The following is a 24,194-nucleotide window of genomic DNA, read 5'->3' as shown; positions in this document are numbered from 1 at the left end:
GTTTGGACAACATTGTCAGTTATCTTTCTTAACTGAGGATTAACAATGTTATCCAACACCATACAACAACACTTTATTGATTTTAGCATGATCAAATTTACAGTTTTAAGATGGTTTATTTTGTGGCGTTCTTTTTCTCGGTAAAACGCCAAAAAAGATAACATTTTGGCTAAAAGGGTGTAAACTCAATAACATTTTACTGCATGAGATGGACAAAAATTATAGAAAAAGAGGCTGATTTCATACGAAAGTCGAAACAGCCAGTGAAGATGCTTAAAGAAAAGAAAGACTGGTGACAGTGAAGATTTGAAGATCAATATTTATTTTGTTTAATTTTCTTTTTCAGTTGATTGTTATTTAATAAACAACGCCATATCTAATAAAAACGCCAAAAAAGCAAATGTCTTACACCTTTGGCGTTTATCAAACCATCATAGAATTACTTTGGACAAGTATTATAAAAAAAAACTTTTTTTATGAATTCTTTTTTTTTTTATTTTCCTTTTCAGTTGATTGTTGTATAAATAAAAACGCCATATATAATAAAAACGCCATATATAATAAAAACGCCAAAACAACCAAAATGCTTGTTTAAATGATATCATCATGTTAAACGCCCCCAAAAACTCCCAAACTATAATAAAATTAGTTTCAAAAAGTATTATAAAAAACCCAAAAAAAATAAAATAAAATAAAAAACAAACTTGAAAATGTAACTAGAAACAGTAACTTCAAATCAGAAAAACTGAAGATAGGGGAAATTTTTATATTAGAATATAAAACGCCAAACTTGAAAGATGGGACGTGTTACAGACTTCAGAGATAAAGCTTGTCAATAACAATAATTACAAACAGTAACTGAAAAGACGAATACTTTATTATAATAACGCACCGCCTAACTTAGGCGCCAAAAAGAGATCCTATAAAATGATACATCTCAGCAACTTCCATTTGATCAAACAAAAAAAAAAAAAAACAAAACAAACGCCAATACTACTAAATACCATTCATTGTAAAACGCCCAAAAAAAAACAAAGATGGCTAATATGCTTTCTTGGATATTCAGTATTGTTATTCGTCAAGTTTCACTGAATGAATTGTTAGGGGAGGCGAGTAACTCAGTAAGATTTTGCTGCATGAGATGGACAAAAATTCAAGAGAAAGATACTAATGCCAGTCATATGGCATTTTGTATTTTTTGTTCTTAAAGAAGGCTTGGATGAGGAGAAGAGATCAATGACACTGAAGAGTGGGATGATGATAAAGATGAAGATCAACATGAAGAAAAAGCAAAAAACCCACCCACACGTTATAGATCTATGTCCCCAAACATCCATAAAAAAAGCCACTTCAACAGATGAGCAGGGAAAATAATCAAATCGATGGGTTTGTTAAGTTTTACATAAAACGCCATATTTTGGTGTCAGTTCTTGTACTATTAAAGAACAGAGAGACTGATGACAGTGAATATTGTGAAGAAAGATCCGATTAGTATTTTTAATTTATTTTCTTCGCTTGTATTTTTTTACTGTGGCTGAAATATAATCCAACAATTGTAAAACGCCAAGATAACCCAAACGCCAAAATGTTTACAAAAAATAACAGAACAATCGGCCATCTTGTTTAAAACCCCTTGAAAAATGCCCTTCAAATAGATTTCCTGCCCCCCTGGGTTCCAATGGCATACGATGTGAATAAACGCCATAAACGCCAAAATGTTGATACAATGAAACCATTAAAACGCCATAAGTTATTGAATTTGGTTAACGCCAAAAATCTTAAAAACCAAAAATTAAAACAACATAGGGAAAAGCGGATCTGGAAAAGCGGAAGATGAAAGGACAAAAAAGCCCCTTCGCCCTTCTCTAAGCCGGGTGACACGTGTTGGGCCAGGAAGCGTTCTCACCGTTCTCACACTTTTGAGCGTTTTCTCCAGATCCCGTTTCTCTCTCTCTCTCTCTCTATATATATATATATATATATATATATATATATATATATATAGGATAAGGATCCGTTAGGAGCCATCGTTTATTGCGAGAATCATGAGAACTAGTGTGAACACAACCAAAAATAACTAAAAAAAATTAAAACCACACAAAAATAATTTTGTTTTTTTTTATTAAAAATCGCTAGATTTCGTCACTAAAAAATTTTTAAACAACTGATGTGCAGCGGTACTGCTATTCGTTTTTTTAGTGACGAAATTTAGAAATTTTTAATAAAAAAATAATAAAAAATTGAACCCTACCCTATATATATATATATATATATATATATATATATATATATATATATATATATATATATATGTATAGGACAAAGATCCGTTAGGAACCACCCTTTATTGCGAGAATCGCGAGAACCAATGTGAACACAACCAAAATACCTAAAAATAGCTAAAAAATACACAAAATTTCCTTTTTTAATATTTTTTATAAAAAAATCGCTACTTGTAGTAGCAAAAAAAATAAAATAAAATAAATAAATATTAAAAAAAATTTGTGTGTTTTTTTGATTTTTTTAGGTTTTTTGGGGGTTTAGTTTTTAGCATTTTAACTTGGGGGAGGGGGGGTTAGGTTTTTTTTTTTTTTTTGGGGGGGGGAGTTAGGTTTTTTTGGGGGTGGGCGGGTTTAGGTTTTTTTGGGGGTGGGGGGGGGTTGGGGTTAAGTTTTTTTAGGTTTTTTAGCTATTTTATGTTGTGTTCACATTGGTTCTCGCGGTTCTCGCAATAAAGGTGGTTCTCGCATGAACTTTATTCTCTCTCTCTCTCTCTCTCTCTCTATATATATATATATATATATATATATAGGGTAAGGTTGTTGTAAAAAAGACCAAAAGTGTGAGAAAGGTAAGAAAGAATCTCAGCCATTAGATCTAAATTAATTGAAAAGGGTAAACAAGTAATTTGATCATTAATTCACTTAATTAAAAACTTCTCATAACCGCCACCTTAATTATAGGAAGTATATAACACCATTCAGCAAGTATATAACACCATTCAGTAAGTATATAACACCATTCAGCAAGTATATAACACCATTCAGCATTCAGCAAGTATATAACACCATTCAGTAAGTATATAACACCATTCAGCAAGTATATAACACCATTCAGCAAGTATATAACACCATTCAGCATTCAGCAAGTATATAACACCATTCATTAAGTATATAACACTATTCAGCAAGTATATAACACCATTCAGCAAGTATATAACACCATTCAGTAAGTATATAAACTATTCAGCAAGTATATAACACCATTCAACAAGTATATAACACCATTCATTGACTATACATCTGATCGAAACATATTTTTTTCTCTATATAAGTATAGCAATATGGTACTCATATTAAAGATAAAAAAACGCTCGTTATTATTGTGTAATTTTTTTTAAAGTTACGTATAAAAAGTTATTAACGTTTAAAAAAGACAGGGGGAAGTTACATGTGCATTACCTAATTTCTAGTGGGTTTTAAAGACTATATTGCCCATAGATATTTCAAATCAGTCCAAATTAATGAAAATATTTTACAATTTGGTCCCTATTGATCTCAACCATTAGATCAAAAGATCTAATGGCTGAGATTCTTTCTTACTCTTCTCACACTTTAGGCCTTTTTACAGGATCCTCTACATATATATATATATATATATATAGGATAATGTTATATGAAAAACCCTTCAATTTTAGAAAACCTTGCAAACCCAATGCATGGTCCACATTTATCCACGTGTCCCAGCCATCTTCATTTCTTTTTTGCTTTTGAGGGCACATTGGTCTTTTTATATTTTCACTTGTCTCCTCTTGTCAGATCACCAACTCTCTATTTGTCATTTGTAGAGCATCAAAAAGATCAAATTCTCTCTTTCTTATTTTACTTTCTTATCCATGTTTTTTGTATCATTTTTCTTGATGAAGAAATCCAACATTTTACCAATCAAATTTAGACCGAAATAAAGAACAAAAATCAGATCGATCAATCCCTGACGAAGAACGTGGTTTTGTGATGAATATGTTAATATATGAAGTCAGATCCACGTGAAAACCCTTCCAGATCTTGTTCCATTCTCATTTAGATCTCGTTTGTCCACATGTTTCATAATGTTGTTACAGATCTGGATATTTGTGAGTTTTTTACACCTTTTTAGTTTATATAAAATATGATTTGTATATGTTGTTTCAGATCTTGATATTTGTGAGTTTTTACACTCTTTTAGTTTTATGCAACATATGTTTTCATATATGTTTGATTCTGGGTATTTCGTATGGATTTTTCTGATTTTGTGGAGTTTATGTTAGTTGATAACTTGAGCATGTAGGTATGAACTTTTGAAAGATGATTATAATTTACGGTTCTATTATTTTACACTTAAATATTTGAACCAATAAAATATTGAATTTAAAAATGATATAGGTATGGACTTTATAAGATGATATTCAACGGCTGGCTCCATTTTTTACACTTAAATTATTAAAAAATATTCATAAAACCTGGTTGTTAATAGGTTTTTGTGTAATGGTTGTTTTAGAGATGAAACATGATTTTTTTTTTGTTAAAATGGTTCTTAAAAGGGGTAAATGTTTATGTAATTTGCAGGTTTTTATTTTTGTGTTAAAAAGTTATGCTTGGTTTGGTTGCTTGTTTGGGGCTTTTGATCTGAATAGTAACTGTTTTTGTGATGTTGTTTGGGGCTATGAATGTGTTAATATTTATGTCTGGTTAACGACTTAACGGTTATCTTATCTTTTTGTTATTAGACGGTGATGGATACAAGGGAAATAAGATCCAATCCTCGGGACCGTTGGTTTCGTTAAACGTGGATCAGATGCTCAAGGATCATGACCATGTTTATGTTACAGCACAACACAACTAACACATGTTATAGTTTGAACTTCTCGGACATGCATGTGTTACATGTGACATGAAACCCATGTACAACGTAACACGTGTTACGTGTGACATGAAAACACATTTTTTAACTTCCCTGGCATACGCACACCCACATGTTTACAAACCGTTTCAAAACCGACCCAAACAATAAAGCAAGGGTAGACGCTGAAAAGCTAAGGCAACAAAGGTAGCCGCTGAAAAGCTAAGGCAGACTGTCAAAGGAAGCTCCACCATTTTCTTAGTGCTATGTATTTTCGTTTACTAGTAATATGTAATGTAAGACTCTTATTTGTTTTATCTAGTACATGATGTTAAAACGGTATGGACTTAACACATTCTGGAAGTCTTAACACACGTTATAAAAGAGGCTTAACACACGTTATATCAGGTATAGTATGTTGTTATTAAGTTACTATTGGAGTTTATGCATCCATTATGGAAGTCTTAACACACGTTATAATAGAGGCTTAACACACGTTATACATGTCAGGCGCGTAACACATGTTACAGTATGTATATACAAAATGGGTGTGCATACAAATCATTGGAGTTTATGCATCCATTCTTAGTGCTATGTATTTTCGTTTACTAGTAATATGTAATGTGAGACTCTTATTGTTTTCTCTAGTACACGATGTTAAAACGGTCTAGACTTATCACATTTTCTGTTGGAGGCACCCGTATTTGTACCTCTGCTGTTACAGTTACTATTGAAGTAGGCGCTAGTCGGGCGGTGGAGTACCGACTAGCGATTAATCGGGATTAGTCGGATTGAGATATTTACATGTAATTTTTAATTATATATATGCACACCCATTTTTATACGTGGTTTTTAAAGTAGACATGCTTTAACAGCTTATTAACCAATTGTTTATAAGTAACTGGCATAAATTTATAAGGTTTGGTCAAAAAATAGCCGACGTGTGCCAAAATTTGGCCAGAATAGGATCGTCATTGACCGCCTAGCAATTAATCGGTCGTTAATCGGTGAACCACCGAGTAGTGATTAATCGGGGACTATTCGGAGACTAGTCGGGATTTCTACAACAATGGTGCTATGTATTTTCGTTTACTAGTAATATGTAATGTGAGACTCTTATTGTTTTCTCTAGTACACGATGTTAAAACGGTCTAGACTTAACACATTTTCTGTTGGAGGCGCCCGTATTTGTACCTCTGCTGTTACAGTTACTATTGAAGTCTATGCATCCATTCTGGAAGTCTTAACACATGTTATAATAGAGGCTTAACACACGTTATATCAAGTTTACTCTGTTGTTATTAAGTTACTATTGGAGTTTATGCATCCATTATGGAAGTCTTAACACATGTTATAATAGATGCTTAACACACGTTATATGTTTCAGTCGCTTAATACATGTTACAGTATGTATATACACATCATGGTGTTTTGGAAACCACTAGCTTATACATGACACCATGTTAAGTTAAACCAAGATTATAACAGAGTCTTAACACATTTTATCCCAGGTATACGGTGTTACGATATTAACTTGTATGTTCCATATTAACTTGTATGCTCCATATTAACTTGTACACGTGTTACGATCAGTATATGCACATCATAGTGTTTTGCAAACCACTTTCATATACATGAATACAAGTCGGGTTACAACAAGATTATAATGGATGCTTAACACATGTTATCATATGTATACAAGTGGGGTTACAACAATACTACGATATTAAGTAAGCTCACCACTAACACATGAATACAAGTCGGGTTACCACTTTTGATATACATGAATACAAGTCAGGTTATAATGGATGCTTACATGTTATCATATGTATACAAGTGGGGTTACAACAAGATTACGATATTAACTAAGCTCACCATTAAACTCATCGCCCCCGTCGACTGTTTTCACCCTTGTCACATGTTAATCAATTACATGTTCCCAACATACACATTGTAACACATGTTAGATCAGTATATACACATCATGGTGTTTTGTAAACCACTAGCTTATACATGAATACATGTCAGGTCACAAAAAGATTATAACAGAGGCTTAACACATGTTATACATTCCAAAATGTGCAAAACATGTTAGAAACGAACAAAAACTTGTTACAGCATGAAAACTTCTTTATGGATCTGTTACAACATGAACCACTAACACATGTTATAAACGAACGAAAACTTCTTTCCCAAAAGAGTTGACTTATTCATTGTCCCCGCATTAACGTCGCCTACATCCATCCAGCTTGTCAATTGAATATCTTTATGGATCTGTTTCTGTAAATCAACACACGTTATATATCATTCTAACAGGTGCTTAACACATGTTATGGGTCTGTTTCTGTAAATCAAACAACCCAACAAAAAAAAAAAAAACACTTACTGTTCAGATCAAAAGCCCAAACTAGCAACCAAACCAAAAAAAACAATTATTGTTAAGATCAAAATCCCCAAACAAGCAACCAAACCAACAAAAAAATCCCGTTCAAAATCTCATCATAAAGTTTTCGATTTATTTAAAATACATGAACATTAACCATTACTAGATCTTGATTGAAGACAGAGGAGAGGAGAGAGAGAGAGAACATTAACCATTACTAGATCTTGACTCCGACGACGTTCCGAACTCCGGCGCCACCAACCACCCACCCTCCACCACCTTCTACAACCACCCACTGTCGCCGCTATCAACCACCAACACCCCAGAATGAACCAGTCACCACCTTCCACCAACCACCAGATCTGCAACCACCATCGTCTTCTGCAACTGAATCATGCTTTGATCTGCAACCACCATCGTCTTTTGCAACTGAATCTGGAATTAGTATTTCTTGAAATCTTGAAGGTAGATATTTTAATTCACAAATGAGACCATCTTCTTCTTGTTCTTCTTCACGTTTGTGGGGTGGGGGAGGAAATAGATGTGATAATTGTGAGTAGAGAGTGGGAGAGAGAAAGAGGGATATGATTTTGAAATCTCTTATTTGATTTGACAGTACAACATGGCAGATGGGTTTTTGATTTCCAATGCTTAAAAAATCTTTTTACTACCCAAAATGCCGTTTATGCATTAATTTAAATCTAATATATACACCAAAAAAGGAGAGCCATTGATCTATTAAAGTGAAACCAAATCAAGGGTGAATCTAGGGTTTCCAAGGTTTCTTAAAAAAGATGGGGTTTCTTATAGAGGCCACCCCTATATATATATATATATATATATATATATATATTTAATATGAAATATAATATTTTGCATAATTTCCAAGTAACCATTGACTGAACCTGAGATGTTTTTATAACAATTTGCTTTGAGGTGTACAAAAATTTTATCCATTGGAAAGAGATGCATGATATCATAACTGTGGCGTGTGCAAAATAGAACTACCTGAACAGTTGGGGTGTAATTGTGTAAGCAAGCAAAGCCGCCCATCAACTACTCGAGATCGGCTCGCAAAAAACTCAAATAGAGATGTGTTTAAACGAGCTACCCAGGCTTGCCTTGTTGACACCCTAACACGACATGTGCGTAATCAACTAACTTCTATATTTTAACCCAAACGTGTAGGGAGTCCTGGAACAGCACCTCGTACCTCAAAAAGTCATTTGTGAAGAATTACTTTTTCTATAAAGAGAGGTGAAAATGACTTGAAAATATTCCATTGGAAAGACTTGTTCAATGTGGAATTATTAGTTAAAATATGCACTTAAAGTTGAAATAAATAGCAACCCAGGATAAAAACAAGGCAATTTTGTTTATAAAATTTGTTCACTCATCATCCACAATGACTTGAAAAGTCTTCCAAGGGCCATAAGGTACAGTCCATCTGAACACATATTTGATCAACAACTCATTTGTCTTCTCATTTTTCTAAAACAATCTGACTAAAGTATTAAGAACCTTGAGTTTGAAAGATGGGAAATCAGTGGGTTTTGGGGCTTCATCTCTTTTTCCTTAGTATTCTTGTGGTTGCAACCACATATACTTGTTTGGGTGCTCAAAATCTGACGGCAAGCTGCCATCAACGAGAGAGACTAGCACTACTAGAGTTCAAACATAGCATGAAAGATGAGTTCAAAATGCTCTCATCATGGGTTGGTAGTGATTGTTGCTCATGGAAAGGAGTCCACTGTGATGATGCAACCGGAAGTGTTGTCAGCCTTCATCTCAGGGGAAATTACAGGGTATATATGGAGTATGACCTCGAAGAAGATTACTATCTAGCAGGTGAAAAGTTAAATGCACATTTCGCCGAGTTGAGTCATCTAAAACATATGGATTTGAGTGGGAATAATTTTCAAGGAAGCCGGATTCCTGATTTCATCGGATCCTTTAAGCAGCTAAGTTACCTCAACCTTTCTCATTCAGGTTTTAGTGGTATTATTCCCCATCACATTGGAAATCTCTCCAATTTGAAGGCCCTTGATCTTTATTCAGCTTTCTTCTTTCTAGAGGCAAATGATATGTCATGGGTTTCGGGCCTTTCCTCACTCGAGCATCTTGACTTGAGAGAAGTTGGACTTCTTCAAGCAAAAAATCTTGATATGGTATTGTACATGATTCCTACATTAAAATACTTAAGTTTAAAAGAGTGTCGGCTTTCTAATGTTGATCTTGGTCTTGGTCTTCATCTTAATTCAAGCATATTACTTCCAAACATCGAACATCTAGATCTTAGCTCAAACAATTTCGACGGTCAACTCCCACACTTTTTTCAGAACCTAACATCCTTAAAGTTCCTTGATCTTTCATCCTATAATCTTAATCTGGCATGGAACTCTTTAAACTTGCTAAAAATGATCCCTTCTTTATTGGAATTGCATTTGTCAAGGTGTGGGCTTCACAATGCACCGTTTTCTCCAGCTTATCTGAATTTCAGTGCCCATTCTAAGATACAATATCTTGATCTTAGCGAGAATTCAATTGAAGGTAGATTTCCATCAGAAGTAACGAACATGACTTCCCTAAGCGTCCTTGACCTTTCATATAACAGTTTGAACTCATCAATTCCTGTAATGCCTAACCTTTTAAGGCTCGACATTTCTTATAATAAATTTAATCATATTGCCCTTCATGGAATCTGGAGACATTGTCATCTGAAGGAATTGACCATGAGTGGTAATAAATTTGGGGAAGAAATGATAGGTCCATCAACAAACATGTCTGAATGTTCCCATTATGCATTAGAGATGTTAGATTCAGAATGGAATCGAGTAAACGGTCCAATTCCAGAATCTCTTGGAAGACTAACCAATTTAAGAGTCTTGAATCTTGTGTTCAACGGTTTGACCGGTTCAATCCCAAAAGCTTTGGAGAGATTAAGATCATTAGAGATACTCAATCTATCTGATAATGATTTAACCGGTCCCATTCCGACATTCCTTGGAAAACTTACCACACTTGACCTTTCCAGAAATCAGTTTACCGGTTCTATCCCAACATCTCTAGGAAGAGTAGCTTCATTACAAGCATTTTCAGCGCCTTCAAATTTGTTAAATGGTATGATTCCAGTTTCAATTGGGAGACTCTCCAAACAAGTGCTTTTAGATTTGTCTAACAATTCTTTAGAAGGACTAGTTTTGGAAGCCCATTTTGCTACCCTCTCGATGTTGAAGAGATTGGATATAACTTCTAATCATAAGTTGATCTTCAATATCTCACAAGAGTGGATACCTCCATTCCAATTGAGAAGTTTTCAGCTTGGTTCTTGTAAAATTGCCAATGGATTTCCACAGTGGTTGCAAACTCAGAGGAAGCTTGAGAAGTTGATGATGTCTAATGCTAGCTTACAGGGGTGTCTACCAACATGGTTGCGGAAGATGCCCCTCATTTATTACTTAGATCTCTCTTATAACAAACTCAGTGGGACTTTAACAAACCTTCCTATTAACAAATATAGTCGGTATTTGATTCTACGTGAAAACTTTTTCAACGGATCATTTCCAAAGTCGTTGTGCAGAGGAACACTCCTGCAAATTTTTGATATTTCTAGAAATGTGATATCTGGAAATATTCCCGACTGCGTTGAGAATCTGCATGAAATGGAAACGTTTATATTGAGCTCAAACAAGATGTCTGGTGTCCTTCCAAGTTCTTTAGGAAATATGTCTTCTTCACTGAAATGGTTAAAAATAAATGACAATAAATTTAGTGGCAAGCTTCCTCGAAATTTAGAGAATTTCAGTACCTTAAGAGTTTTCGATTTGGGCAGTAACAAATTCTATGGAAACATACCAAATTGGATCGGAGAAAATCTTAAGTATTTGATTGTCCTTAGGTTGCATAAAAACAACTTCACAGGAAGAATTCCTCAATCATTGTGCAAATGTTCGTATCTTCAAATCTTGGATGTCGCACACAACAACTTAAGAGGGACAATCCCTCATTGTATTGGAGAGTTGCATGGGATGACTGAGAATACACATGAAGTGGGTACTCGTGTAGGAATTTATGATTTTGATTCGGCTGTGTTTCAGGTGTTGAAAGGATTTCAACTTGAATATACTACAACTCTTGATTTAGTTTTTAACATGGACCTTTCAAGCAATAAACTTCAAGGAGAAATACCTCCAGAGATAGTTACACTTACTTTGTTGGTGGGTCTCAATTTGTCTCATAATCACCTAAGTGGGAGTATTCCGGAGAGCATTGGAAACATGAAGGCGTTATTTTCTCTCGATTTTTCAGACAACCAATTAACCGGGATGATCCCTCCAAGCATGGCGGCTTTGAACTTTTTGAGCAGTATGAATGTGTCACATAACAATTTGTCGGGAAGAATTCCAACAGGAAATCAATTGCAGACACTTAACGACCCATCAATATATGCTGGTAACAAGGATCTATGTGGTGCACCTCTGCCGAATAATTGCTCCAATCATGAAACCCCACCAACCACAACAAGCAATAACAAACACAAAGATGCTCATGGGCTAAATAATTTATGGTTTTATTTGGACATAATAGGTGGATTTGCAACAGGTTTTTGGGGTATTATAGGAGTTTTGTTGTTCAAGAAGCAATGGAGACACAAGCTTTTTATGATTGCAGAGGTGATCGTGGACAAGGTGTTTGTGGCAGTCGAAGTAAGAGTTTCCAAGATTAAAAGGGGCAGAGAATCCATATAGATCCTTACATATCATGCATTTGTAGAAATTATTATTTTGGTTTTCAGTAATTCTATTGTTCTATAACTAGTAAAGATGCATATGTATTAAGAACTGTCGTGTGTCAGTTTGTATTATTATTATTATTATTATTATTATTATTATTATTATTATTATTATTATTATTGTTTTAAACACTTGTATATATCAAAATTTACTTTATTATTAAATTTAAACTTTATAAATAATAAAGTTATCATGCTTAGATTAAATCAACAAAATGATTTTTTAGAAAACAAAAATTTAGATTCTGAAGTTGATTTTGATGAAAATTATATCTCTGACGAAGATTTTAATTTTAGTAGATATGAATGGAATAGTTCTGACTTTGTATATGATGATACTTATTGGCAATATAATTCATCTTAATGGATAACCATAATTTTAATAAACTAAAAGAAAGTGAAAATTCTTTAAAAATAGATAAAGATTTGATAGAAGTACAAAAAACTATTATATTTTATGGAGAAAATATAATTTTTAGACTAGATAAAATTATAGAATTATTAGAGTCTACATGTCCTAATAGGAAAGATAAAGAAAAAGTAAGTAGGCTACAAGATCCTTTAATCCAACTCTTACAAAATATGAAAATACCTAAGGGTTATAAAGAAAATTAGAAATGAGTTTAGATACGGAAAGTGAAAATAATATAGTCTCTAACGTAGAAGATTCCGAGGTAGAAGATTTAGTAACTAAAGTAAGAGATATGGAGTTAAATGAAAATTTTATAAATATTAAAGTTGGTGAAAATTTTAATATAAATGATACACCTAGTACAAGTAAGGATAAAAATATACCAATAAGAAATGAATCTCAAAGGCCTACTCTAGGATATGCTGCAATAAAGTCAACAATAAAACAAGAGGATAATTATAAACCATACCAAGTTATGAAAAATGAACCAATTAATCCTTTTGGAATATATTTAGATATAGATTGTGTAAACAATACTGAAGAAGCAATAGATAAATGGGAAACCGCTTTTAGAATAGCAGTTTCTGTTAATAAAATGGACATTGAAACAATAAAAGGATTTTTAGAAAGGACTCTTTTAAACAGTGCTTTAAGATATTGGCAAAACATAAGCCTTGATGCAAAAACCTATATATTTGAATCAGCAGATCAAAATATAGCAAACATAATAACAAGAGCTGTGGAAGCTTTTAGATTAGAGTTTTGTGGGGAAGGTAATATAATAAAAGACCCAGCAACTATACAAAAATATTTGACAGCTTTATTACGTCTACAATTATGTGATATTTGTGAAATTGATAGATATATTTGTGTTTTTCAAGATTATTATTATCATATCTATAACCAAGTACCAGATACATGTAATTATTTACCTTTATTTTTTGCAAAGATACCTGACCCATGGGGGCAAAAACTAATAAATACATATAACCCAGGAACAACTGATACTTTAGGAAAAAGAATAACACATGCTAGAGATAAATTGAGCGAGTGGTGTGGAGATGCCATACTAGCTAAAATGAGTAAAAATTTAAAAAGAAAAATATCTTTATGTTGTAGTAGCCCAAAAATGCCTTTAATGATAGGATGTGATAGTTCATTTTACTATGGAAAGATAAAAAGAAAATATATGAAAAGAAGCCAATTTAGGAAAAGATATTTTAAAAAGCGTAAAACCAAATACTATAAAAGAAAGGGATATAAACAGACTTTTAAGCCTACATATAAAAGAAAACTAAATCCCAAAAAATGTAGATGCTTTATTTATCATAAGGAAGGACATCTTGCAAATAACTGTCCTAAAAAGTTTAATAAAAATCTTAAAATATTTGAAATAGATGATGATATGAAAAAAATGATAGATGAAGGAGAATTCATACAAATTAACGATCTTCATGATATAGATTCTGATGAAAGTATATTTATTTTAACTGAAACTGAATATACTTCCTCTGAAAATGAATAAATCTGACGTTGCTACTACTAGTAAAACAGATAGTTTTATAATAGATTATCAAGAAGAACAACTAGGAGAATATAAACAAGAAATTTTAATAAATAAGAAAAAATTAAAACAAATACAACATGAAAATTTTTCATTATCAAATTATTCGGGATTTAAAATAAATACTTTACAAAGGTTAGGGATAAAACCAAGAAATCATAATCTATATTATGGGTTGAATATTCAGGAACGAGCTTTATATATTAATATAACATCTAACAAAGTAATGATACCATTATTGTCTAAAAAAGATATTCAAGAAAAATTACAAAAGATAAAGCCTGAAATAAGGAATACTTTAGGATGGGTACATGTAGGAGCTATCCAAATAATAATAAAATCCACCTTTAAAGAAGGTATAGATACCCCTATAGAATTAGCAGTTATGGATAATAGAATCCAAAACAGAGAAGAAGCATGTCTAGGAATACTACGAGGAAATTTGCAATATGGTAAACTAAAGTTTAATATATACCCAAGAATTTCCTATTATATCCAAGACAAAGATTTTGATAAAACTTTAAGTTTGTTACAAGATTTTAAAAGAAAAGATTTCTTTAAACAACAAAATAGGCCATATTCTATTACATATGCTATATCAAATACCCACCATTCTGATTGTTTTAGTATAAAAGATACTATAGATTTTCCTTTTTTGTTTAATGAAGTATGCCAAATACAAATACCAACCCTACCTAAAATTGAGGAAATAGATTCAAGACCATTAAGTCTTGATTTACAAGATAAACCACTTCTATTTACCAACCAGATCACCCCTAGATTATCCTTTACAAATAAAGGTGTAGTTAGTCATCCCCTTGCAAGGCTGACTAATTCTAGTAGATTTTATAATATCATTGATGCTAAAGAAGATAACATAAGAAATTATAAAATAAAAGGAGAATATTTCAATGGAAAGAAATTCTCTCATATAGATATACTAATAGATACAGGTGCAAATGGAAATTATATAAATCATAAATTATGTAACCATTTGCAAAAATATCCGTTAGAAGAACCTCACCAATATATTAACTTTAATGGTGAGTTACATGAAATAAATGAAGCCATAGAAACTATAATTAAATTTGGAGAAGAAAAAATTCCATTAAGATTATTAATAGGTAATGAAGATGAAAATGATACATTAGAGATAATGCTAGGATTAACCTTTTTAGAAAATGTTAAACCTTATCAAATAACCTCTTATGGGTTAAAAATCACATATAATGATAAGATGATATATATACCAAAATGACAAGTCCTAAAAGTATATACATCCCTATAGGAATAACCTATAAAGATTATAAAGCAGAATACTTTGCTGCTTATATAGATAGTGGATCAGGGTTATGCATATGTAAACCTGATTGCTTTCCAATAGAATATCATGAAGATTTAACACCTTGTAACGGTGTTAGTTTTTCAAAAGATATAATCCCTCTGAGAAGAGGAGTAAAAAATCCAACAATATTAATAGGATCATATATGGTTAAATGTCCACCATTTTATTTTTATAATTCAGGATCAGATGTACTATTAGGAAATGATTTCCTAGAAAGATTTAACAAAATAACTTTTGATATAATAGCATATCAAATAATATTAAAAACACCATGTCACCACTTAATAGTTGTAAAAAAAATAAAAAATGCATATGGACGAAAATTCCCAATTAATTTTACAACACGCGCAAGCCAGCGTGGTGATTTAGGATACAAACAAAAACCCAAACTTGAAAAAGGAATACCAATTTTGGAATATTATCCAGAAGAACCATTAGATTACCAAGTAAATTTAAGAAACTTAGATAATCACATAGAAAATATAAAATATAAGTTAAGACAGTGTTATACAGATAATCCATTACAATTTTGGAATAAAAATCAAATAATGGCAAAATTAGAAATGAAAGATAAAGATAAAGAAATTAGAGTAAAGCCTATGAGATATAATCCAGAAGACCGGAAAGAGTTTAGCTCCCAGATAAAAGAACTCCTAGATTTAAAATTAATCAAAGCTAGTCATAGCCCTCATAGTTCTCCTGCATTCATGGTAAGAAAACATGCAGAAATTAAGAGAGGTAAGCCTAGGATGGTAATAAATTATAAAAAATTAAATGATAATACTGTTTTTGATGGATATTTTTTACCTCATAAAGAAAGTCTAATAAATTGGACAAGAAATAAGAAGATATTTTCTAAGTTTGATTGTAAAAGTGGATTTTGGCAAATAAAAATGCATCCTGATAGTATTGGATACACAGCTTTTTCTACTCCTCAAGGGCAATATGAATGGCTTGTAATGCCTTTTGGATTAAAAAATGCACCACAAATCTTCCAAAGGAAAATGGATATAATATTCAAAGATTATGATTTTATTTTTATTTACATAGATGATATTTTAATTTTATCAGACAATGTTAATTTGCATCTAAAACATCTTGATATTTTTGCAGATTTATGTATAAAACATGGATTAGCCTTATCCGAAAAGAAAACTAGTCTATTACAAGAGAAAATAGACTTTTTAGGGATGAAAATAGATGGAAAGGGAATAGAACTCCAAAGTCATATTCTTGAAAAAATTACAGCCTTTCCTAATAAGTTAGTAGATAAAAAACAGGTACAAAGTTTTCTTGGCATATTAAATTATGCTTCAGATTTTATAAAAAATCTTGCAGAATTAAGAAAACTCTTTCAAAACCTACTTAAAAAAGATAAAATATTTACTTTTGATAAAAATCTAGAAAACCAAGTTAAAAAGATTAAGGAATATTGTAAAAACCTACCAAAATTACAACTTCCTAAAGAAAATGATAATCTTATTTTAGAAACGGATGCCTCAGAATGTTATTGGAGTGGGGTACTTAAGAAAATAGATTATAATTCTGAAAATGAAAAAATAGGAGAAAGTATTTGTAGATATTGTTCAGGTACTTTTAGTGATATTGAAACAAGATATCATATAAATGAAAAAGAATTATTGGCTGTTATTAAAAGTTGTCAAAAGCTTTATTATTTTTTATTACCAAATAAATTCTTGCTAAGGACAAATAATACACAGGTAAAGGCTTTTATTAAAAATAACTTGCCTTCCAAACCAGAATATAAAAGACTTATTAGGTGGCAAACACTATTGTCTAAATATCATTTTGATATAGAAATAATCAAATCTGATAAAAATGTTTTAGCAGATTTCTTAACCAGAGATGGAGGAGCAAGAATTAGCCCAAAGGATGGATAAATATATTGATGATATGGATAAACAAATAAAGTCGATAAAAGAAATTGCAAAAGATATGGGAGAAATGCTAAACATCATTGAAACAATCCCCGAGAAGATCCCAGATATAAAGGATTTGATTGAAAGAAATTGTCTTCTCATAAATTCTAAGATATCATTTTATGAGTTTGACAGTATGAAGATAAAGCTTCTGGTAAAGCATCACATAAAAGAAAGAACAGATCTTTCTTTCATTTATCCTGAAGTAAAAAGGGAAAAAAGAGATAATCCTTCTACTTCATCAGTTGGAGTACAAACGATAGACCTTACCTCTGACCAGGAAGAACCTAAAGAAAAATCTTTTTCATTTTTCCCCAATACTGGGAAAAGATCTACCTTTAAAAATATTTTTCAAGAATTGCCAACTCAAGCAAATTATGTTGAGCAACAATGGTTCAAGATGAAAGAACTATATGGCCTTCAAAATACAGATATAAGATATATTGATTTTACAGGGATCTTCCCTAGAATCAATTATCTACAAGGAAACTCTCCTGAAGAGATAAGATACTGGTATGATTTTGGAGCAATCAATAAGATATATCTTACTTTACCCGATTTTCCCGAAATCTCCTTTTTACCAAAATGGGTCAAAGATGGAGTTAGAGATTGTTATTTAAATAATCCCACAATAACTCCAAAAGATGTCATGGCTCTAAAACTCTTTTCTGCAGGGCCTGATTTTTACAATGAATATTATTATCCAGCTTTTCACTTTATTCAGATAGAAAAGGTTAATTTAGCCTTTACTTATTCAGTTAATACTGAAAGAAAGATTTTTCATAACTTTAATGAAAATGATGTTCATTACAGAAGAGGATTAGGGATTAAAGTAATACTCCAAGCATTGCAAGTTGCTTTTAAAAATGGATTTAGAACATATGGTGGGAAAAATATGTTTTCTTCTGTCATGATTTCTCCAGCAAAAAATACCCCACCATCAGCTAAAAAATATTTAGAAGATAAAATCCAATTTTTAGATAAAGGCATAATAAGATCGAGTCCTCAGGCTCAAGAAAGGGTTTGCATATTTAGAGATCATAAAAAAGGCATGAATCCAAGAGATATGTGTCCAATATGCTATAAACAAAAAGACAAGGACACTATGAGTATTGATTCTCAAAATGAGGGTCAAACATCTGATAATTAAGGATTTTATAAATCCTTTACTCCAAAAATGATTTTTAAATCATCAGATTTTACCGTTCAAAGATATGGCATACAAACAAGGATTTAAGACTCACATAGAGTCAAAATTTACTTTTCCCAAGCCCACCAACTTTAAGGGACAAGGATGAACGTGGCTAAGGAGAAAAGACTCATTAAAGAAGTCCAAATTCCCAAAAATGGACTTTCTTTCATAAAGAAGACAAGCAACACCTCCTGACAAAATGAAAGTTACAAGGACATGCATGTGAAGAAAGAAAAGACAAGGAAGAATACTAGAGCTTATCTAAACAAGAAGGTTATAAAAAGAGGAGGAAAGAAGGATGGAGGGCATCGATCGTCAACGAGTGTTTAAAAAAGTTTTTATATACTAAAAAGTGTATTGTATTTTTGCTTAAGTTTTGTATCTTTTCTTAACATCTTCCATTGTAAATCATCCACCTCTGGTGCCCTTATTATTATTATTATTCCAATAATGGTATCATTTATAAACCTTATCAAATAACCTGAAACAAATAACCTCTGTTTTAGTATATAAAAACTTTTTTAAACACTCGTTGACGATCGATGCCCTCCATCCTTCTTTCCTCCTCTTTTTATAACCTTCTTGTTTAGATGATATATTAAAAGTATCAGGATGCATTTTTCTACTCCTTTATTTTAGGAGATTTAGTCCTAAAAAAGTAGAAGGATTATCTCTGGGATTATCTCTTAATTCTGGGATATTCCAGAATTAAGAAATTAAATGGTATTAGCCTTGGAAATTTTAGATATTTCAGGTACTTAGTGATCTCTAAATTAATCTTCATATAAACACTTGTTGTTTTAAGTAGATTTATGAATATTTACTTTTGATATTATATCCATTTTCTTAATGAGAAGTGTTTAAAACAAGGTAATATACCATTTTCTTAATGAGAAGTGTTTAAAACAAGGTAAAACAAGGTATTATATCTGTATAAAAGAAAGAACCATCCTAGGCAATTTTCTTTACTGATACTGCATGTTTATGTATTAATTCTACAAATTGATAGTACTTTGCATGAGATTGAGTTTGATAAATCATTGAAAGGTATTTTCATATTTTGCAAGTTTAAATTTATACATAAAACTGCAAAAATATCAGTTTCAGTAGTCTAATACTGAAACTGATTTTATACTCATAGGCTTTACTCTAATTTCTTTATCTTTATCTCTTTAGGAAGTTTCTTAAAGTACTAATAAAAGCTTTATTATTTTTTATTACCAAATAAATTTTTGCTAAGAAAGTAACCAAGAAGCAATAGATGATATTATCCATAACTGCTAGGATGCTTTAAGAAAATCAGAAATGAAAGATAAAGTACCAATATCCAAAAATAGGAGCTAAATAATATCATTTTGATATAGAAATAATCAAATAATAATATCATTTTGAAATAATTTTGTCTGATAAAATTAAAACTAAATCATCCACCATATTATTATTATTATTATTGTTATTATTATTATTATTATTATTATTATTATTATTATTATTATTAGTACTATTACTATTATTATTATTATTATTATTATTATTATTATTATTATTATTATTATTATTATTATTATTATTATTATTATTATTATTATTATTATTATTATGTGTATGTGTATGATTATGTTTCTTTCTAACAATAAATTCAAATACAATAATAAAAGGAAGAAGTCATCTGTAAAGCATTTCATCGAACACATGGGGGCCATCAAGTTTCTTGATATGAAGAGTTCTTGAGTAAGGGGCGGACCTATCTCTTTCTTTGGTAGGGGTAACCCCCACTACCACTTGGTCGGAAAAAATTTGGAAAAATTAGTGTAAATTTTGGAAAAATTTGACGTTTTTTCTATTTCGTTACGGCTTATTTATGACACGTTACCCCTTGGTCGGAATCCTAGATCCGCCACTGTCTTGAGTTATACATTTCTGGTAGGAAAGCTTCTCGTTGCGGAAGCTGTAGCAGTTTCTATAGCAGAAGTAATAAGACAAAAGTTATTGATGAAGAATAGTGTAACCGATAATGAAAGCAGTACCGATCGATCAAATCATAAAAAAAATCACGAAACTGAAACAGGGGTTTACCCTGTTTTCTTTATGGGTGAATTATAACAATAGATTTTTTTTCTTTAATCCGGTCCCTTTAAAAGGTTGTTTTTTTATGTTTCACCGTTACAAGATAAGAAGTTAAGAACTATAAATGTCGGGTGCAAAGTAAGATCTAACTAGACAAAACTATGGGTGTTCATAAACTATTAAGCGATAGAATCACTAAAAACCGAAGCAATTTTTTTTCTGAAGGGTAAGGAACGACATGCTAACCACCGTGACAACGGGCGCTGTGGCTAAGGTCGACTGCTCAACCGCCGCCAGCCCCTTGGCTCTCCCAGATGCACGTAAACCCGACCTCCACCCACCCGAAGGCACGACAGTAGAATAATCGGTTAAACCACGTCTCCCATCCAAGACGAACCGGCACCACCCGTATTCGCCCTTCACCTGGATGTCGTAGAAAATAATGGGGAGAGTGAGAGTCGAACCTGGGTCACAAGTAACACCAAGTCTTTCCCCAACCACTCCACCACTACCTCATTGGCAAAAAAAAAAAATAAATAAATAAAAATAACCGAAGCAAATTGAATAGTTTTGACTGATTTGAAATTATAAAACTTTTAACTTGCCATGTAAGTTGAACCAGTTATTTAGCCTTTAGAGTAAACTGTTATTTACCCTTTAGAGTAAACTGACAAAATAGTCTTTGAGGTTTGGTTACTTTTGCCAATTTAGGCCAAAACTCAAATATTTTAAATCTGGGTCCTTGTGTTTTCAATTTTGTGGCCATTTTCATTCAAAATCGAAATTTGATCAGATTTTTCAATCAACATCCAGGTTTTTTTTTTTGTCTTTTTCCTCCTTTTTAAAAGAAGGGCAAATTGGTCTTTTAACGTTATATTATAACAAATTAAAAACATCTGACCATTTTCTCATTCATTAAAAGAGAGGAAAAGGAAAAAAAACTAGATGTTAACTGAAAAATTTGACCAAATTTTGATTTTGGATGAAAATGGCAATAAAATTGAAATCACAGGGAAGTGACAACAGTGACCAAACCTCAATGACCATTTTGGCAGTTTACTCTAACCTTTATTATTTCTATATTTTTTTTTATTATTGGAATACTGGTAGTAAGACCCGTGTGCAAACATGGGTGGTTTTTTAGAAAACCATGAATAACACATTTTAATAGAAAGTAAAGATAGGTATATAGAAATTGTACATGTACCAAAACGTGTTATTTATTATAGCTAATAGACAACTATTGTTGTAAATGATAATCAGAGATAATTGAATTTTATTGATGATTCTTGCATACAAAACATAAAAACAAGCATTTATTTATAGGCTTTACAAGAACGAATAAAATGAAAGACTTAAATATGGAGATGATATTGAGGATCCATTATTTTTCTAAATTATTTTTTTCTTTTTCTAACACTCCCCCTCAAGTTGAATTATGGGATTTCCAAAATTCAATTTGGCCATTTAGGTTTTGGCATTCGATTTTGATTTGGGTTTTTGGGTTTTTGGGTTTTTTTTTTTTTGGTTTTTGGTTTTGGGTTTTGATTTTTGGGTTTTGGTTTTGGTTTTGAATTTTTGGCTTTGGGTTTTTGGTTTTGATTTTTTTGAGCGGAAACGTAATATTTTAAACAGAAGCACTTCGCCTTTTAGGACGCTAAGTGCCACATCCATCCATCTTGATCTTCAGCCTCAGATGTGCCTTCACTTTGAACCCTAATTATCTCTTTAGAAGCATTACTGCCGCCATCCTTCTCATCGCTGTCGTTAATAGTGGCCTTGTTGTTACCTATGGCAATGACAACCTTCACCTCTTGATTCGGGTTCTTAGTTTTGTGGTTATCACTCCACCAGTCAGGGAACCCCACGATTCTGAAACACTGATCCTTGGTGTGTTTGTTCATCCCACAGTGACTACACTTCAGTTTGGATTTGTCGATTCGCGATGATGATTTTCCGGTGAAGTCCGATCGCCGTTGTCCCTTCGTGATTAACCCCTGTCCATCGATTTCATTGGTTCCGCCAACGATAAGCCCCGATGCCACACCGGACTGTGAAGTTTCAGAGATGGTACCAAGGATTCCTTGATGTGCCATCTCCTTCCTTACAGCCGCGTAGGCTTGCTCAGCCGAGGGAAGAGGATCCCACCGAAGGATTTCTCTTTTGACCGGGTCAAACTTCCTGTCAAGAGCATTCAGGAATTGGAATAATTTTTGTTCAGACCTGATATTTTTATATGTTGCTATGTCAGCAGAGCAGGTCATTGGATTCAGATCCCTTCGATCTATTTCTCCCCAAATGCCTTGTAACTTGATCCAGAAATCTTCTAGGGCCGAGCCATTTTGCTTGAGTTCGTTTGCTTTGACGTGTAAATCGAAGGTCTGTAGTTTATCTTTCCCACTGCTATATGTAACCACCAATGCGTCCCACAATGCCTTCGCAGTGGGAAACTCGGTGAGGTTACCGGCTAACCCTGGTTCAATGTTTTGTATGAGCCATGAGAACACGACTAGATCGTCCTGTTCCCACTGCTCGTATTGTTCATCTGACGGGTTTAGTGGGGCAGGTTTTCCTGTAATATGGCTCAATAGGTTCTTAGATTTCCCCCCTAAAGCAACTTGAATCATTCGAGCCCATAGGCGTAATTTTGACTATTCAGCTTGATACTGATCTTCAGACTATCGGATAAGGTTTGTTTTGGTGTTTAAGATTGGGTATTAAGGTTGGTTCGAAGAAGATTAGCAAGTTGAATTGCGAGATCGTCTTTGTTGGAACCGTTGTTTGGGCTATCGTCTCCGGACATGGCAGCTGTGTAACCACTGGACACTTGAACTGGCGTTCAAGATTTAAAGTCGGTTCGTGGGGATAAAGGTTTGTGGAAGGTTTAAGGGTTTAAAGGTTCGTAGGGAAGGTTTAAAGGTTCGTAGGGAAAGAAGACTGAACTTGACTTGAATTTACTTGATTCACGAAGACTGAATCTTTATCGGTTGGGGACTGGTAGCCTGCTTAATAATTATTTTGACTTTTTGACGTGCCTACTAGCTTGCTTCCAATTCTCTTCTTCGTCGACTATCACCCTTGACTTTTTGACGTGCCTACTAGCCTGCTTAACAAAACAATAATAATATGCCTTCTGCCGTTTGTTGTTATTTCAAAACAATGATTAACAACCAATTCCTTTTCTGATGCAATGATAATAATGGAACCCTGCTGCCGTCACTTTTAACCTTGCTGCCGCCAATCCTTTGTGTCCCCACTTTAAAGGGTTTCGAAAATAATAATAGGGATGCCTTTGTTGCTTTTCGATGTATAAAGCAACAATGTTTGACGAAGAGTAATGTTTGACGAAGAGTGGTTTTGACAAAGAAAGGTTGACGAAGAATAAAAAAGATTGGACGAAGAATCAAAGACGACAGGTTTGATGTTTGTTTTTGGTTTTGGTTGTGATTGACTGTAGAAGATGAGCAAGATGTTTCACGGATTAGAAACTCTGCTCTGATACCATGTTGTAAATGATAATCAGAGATAATTGAATTTTATTGATGATTCTTGCATACAAAACATAAAAACAAGCCTTTATTTATAGGCTTTACAAGAACGAATAAAAGGAAAGACTTAAAT

At 32.5% G+C, this 24,194-nt stretch overlaps 2 protein-coding genes and 1 long non-coding RNA gene across 3 annotated transcripts; 1 reads left to right on the top strand and 2 right to left on the bottom strand.

Moving 5' to 3' along the window:
• Positions 1–6,928: 6,928 nt before the first annotated feature.
• Positions 6,929–7,684, bottom strand: LOC110871130. The gene is made up of 2 exons (XR_002553498.1): positions 7,474–7,684; positions 6,929–7,158 (listed from the first exon to the last, which is right to left on the bottom strand). It is a non-coding gene; the product is annotated as an uncharacterized LOC110871130 (long non-coding RNA).
• Positions 7,685–8,796: 1,112 nt separating this feature from the next.
• LOC110870016 (receptor-like protein EIX2) lies at positions 8,797–12,009 on the top strand. Its single transcript, XM_022119211.1, has one exon. The coding sequence runs from the start codon at positions 8,797–8,799 to the stop codon at positions 12,007–12,009; it is 3,213 nt and encodes a 1,070-aa protein (XP_021974903.1).
• Positions 12,010–22,222: 10,213 nt separating this feature from the next.
• Positions 22,223–23,200, bottom strand: LOC110870015. Its single transcript, XM_022119210.1, has one exon. It carries the CDS (start codon positions 23,198–23,200, stop codon positions 22,223–22,225), a length of 978 nt encoding a protein of 325 aa, XP_021974902.1.
• Between the last annotated feature and the right edge of the window lie 994 nt (positions 23,201–24,194).

Source organism: Helianthus annuus, chromosome 8 (assembly GCF_002127325.2).
Source record: "Helianthus annuus cultivar XRQ/B chromosome 8, HanXRQr2.0-SUNRISE, whole genome shotgun sequence".
In the NCBI taxonomy this organism is placed as follows: Eukaryota; Viridiplantae; Streptophyta; class Magnoliopsida; order Asterales; family Asteraceae; genus Helianthus; species Helianthus annuus.
Note: the sequence above shows the minus strand (reverse complement) of the source record. Positions and strands in the feature narration are given on the sequence as shown.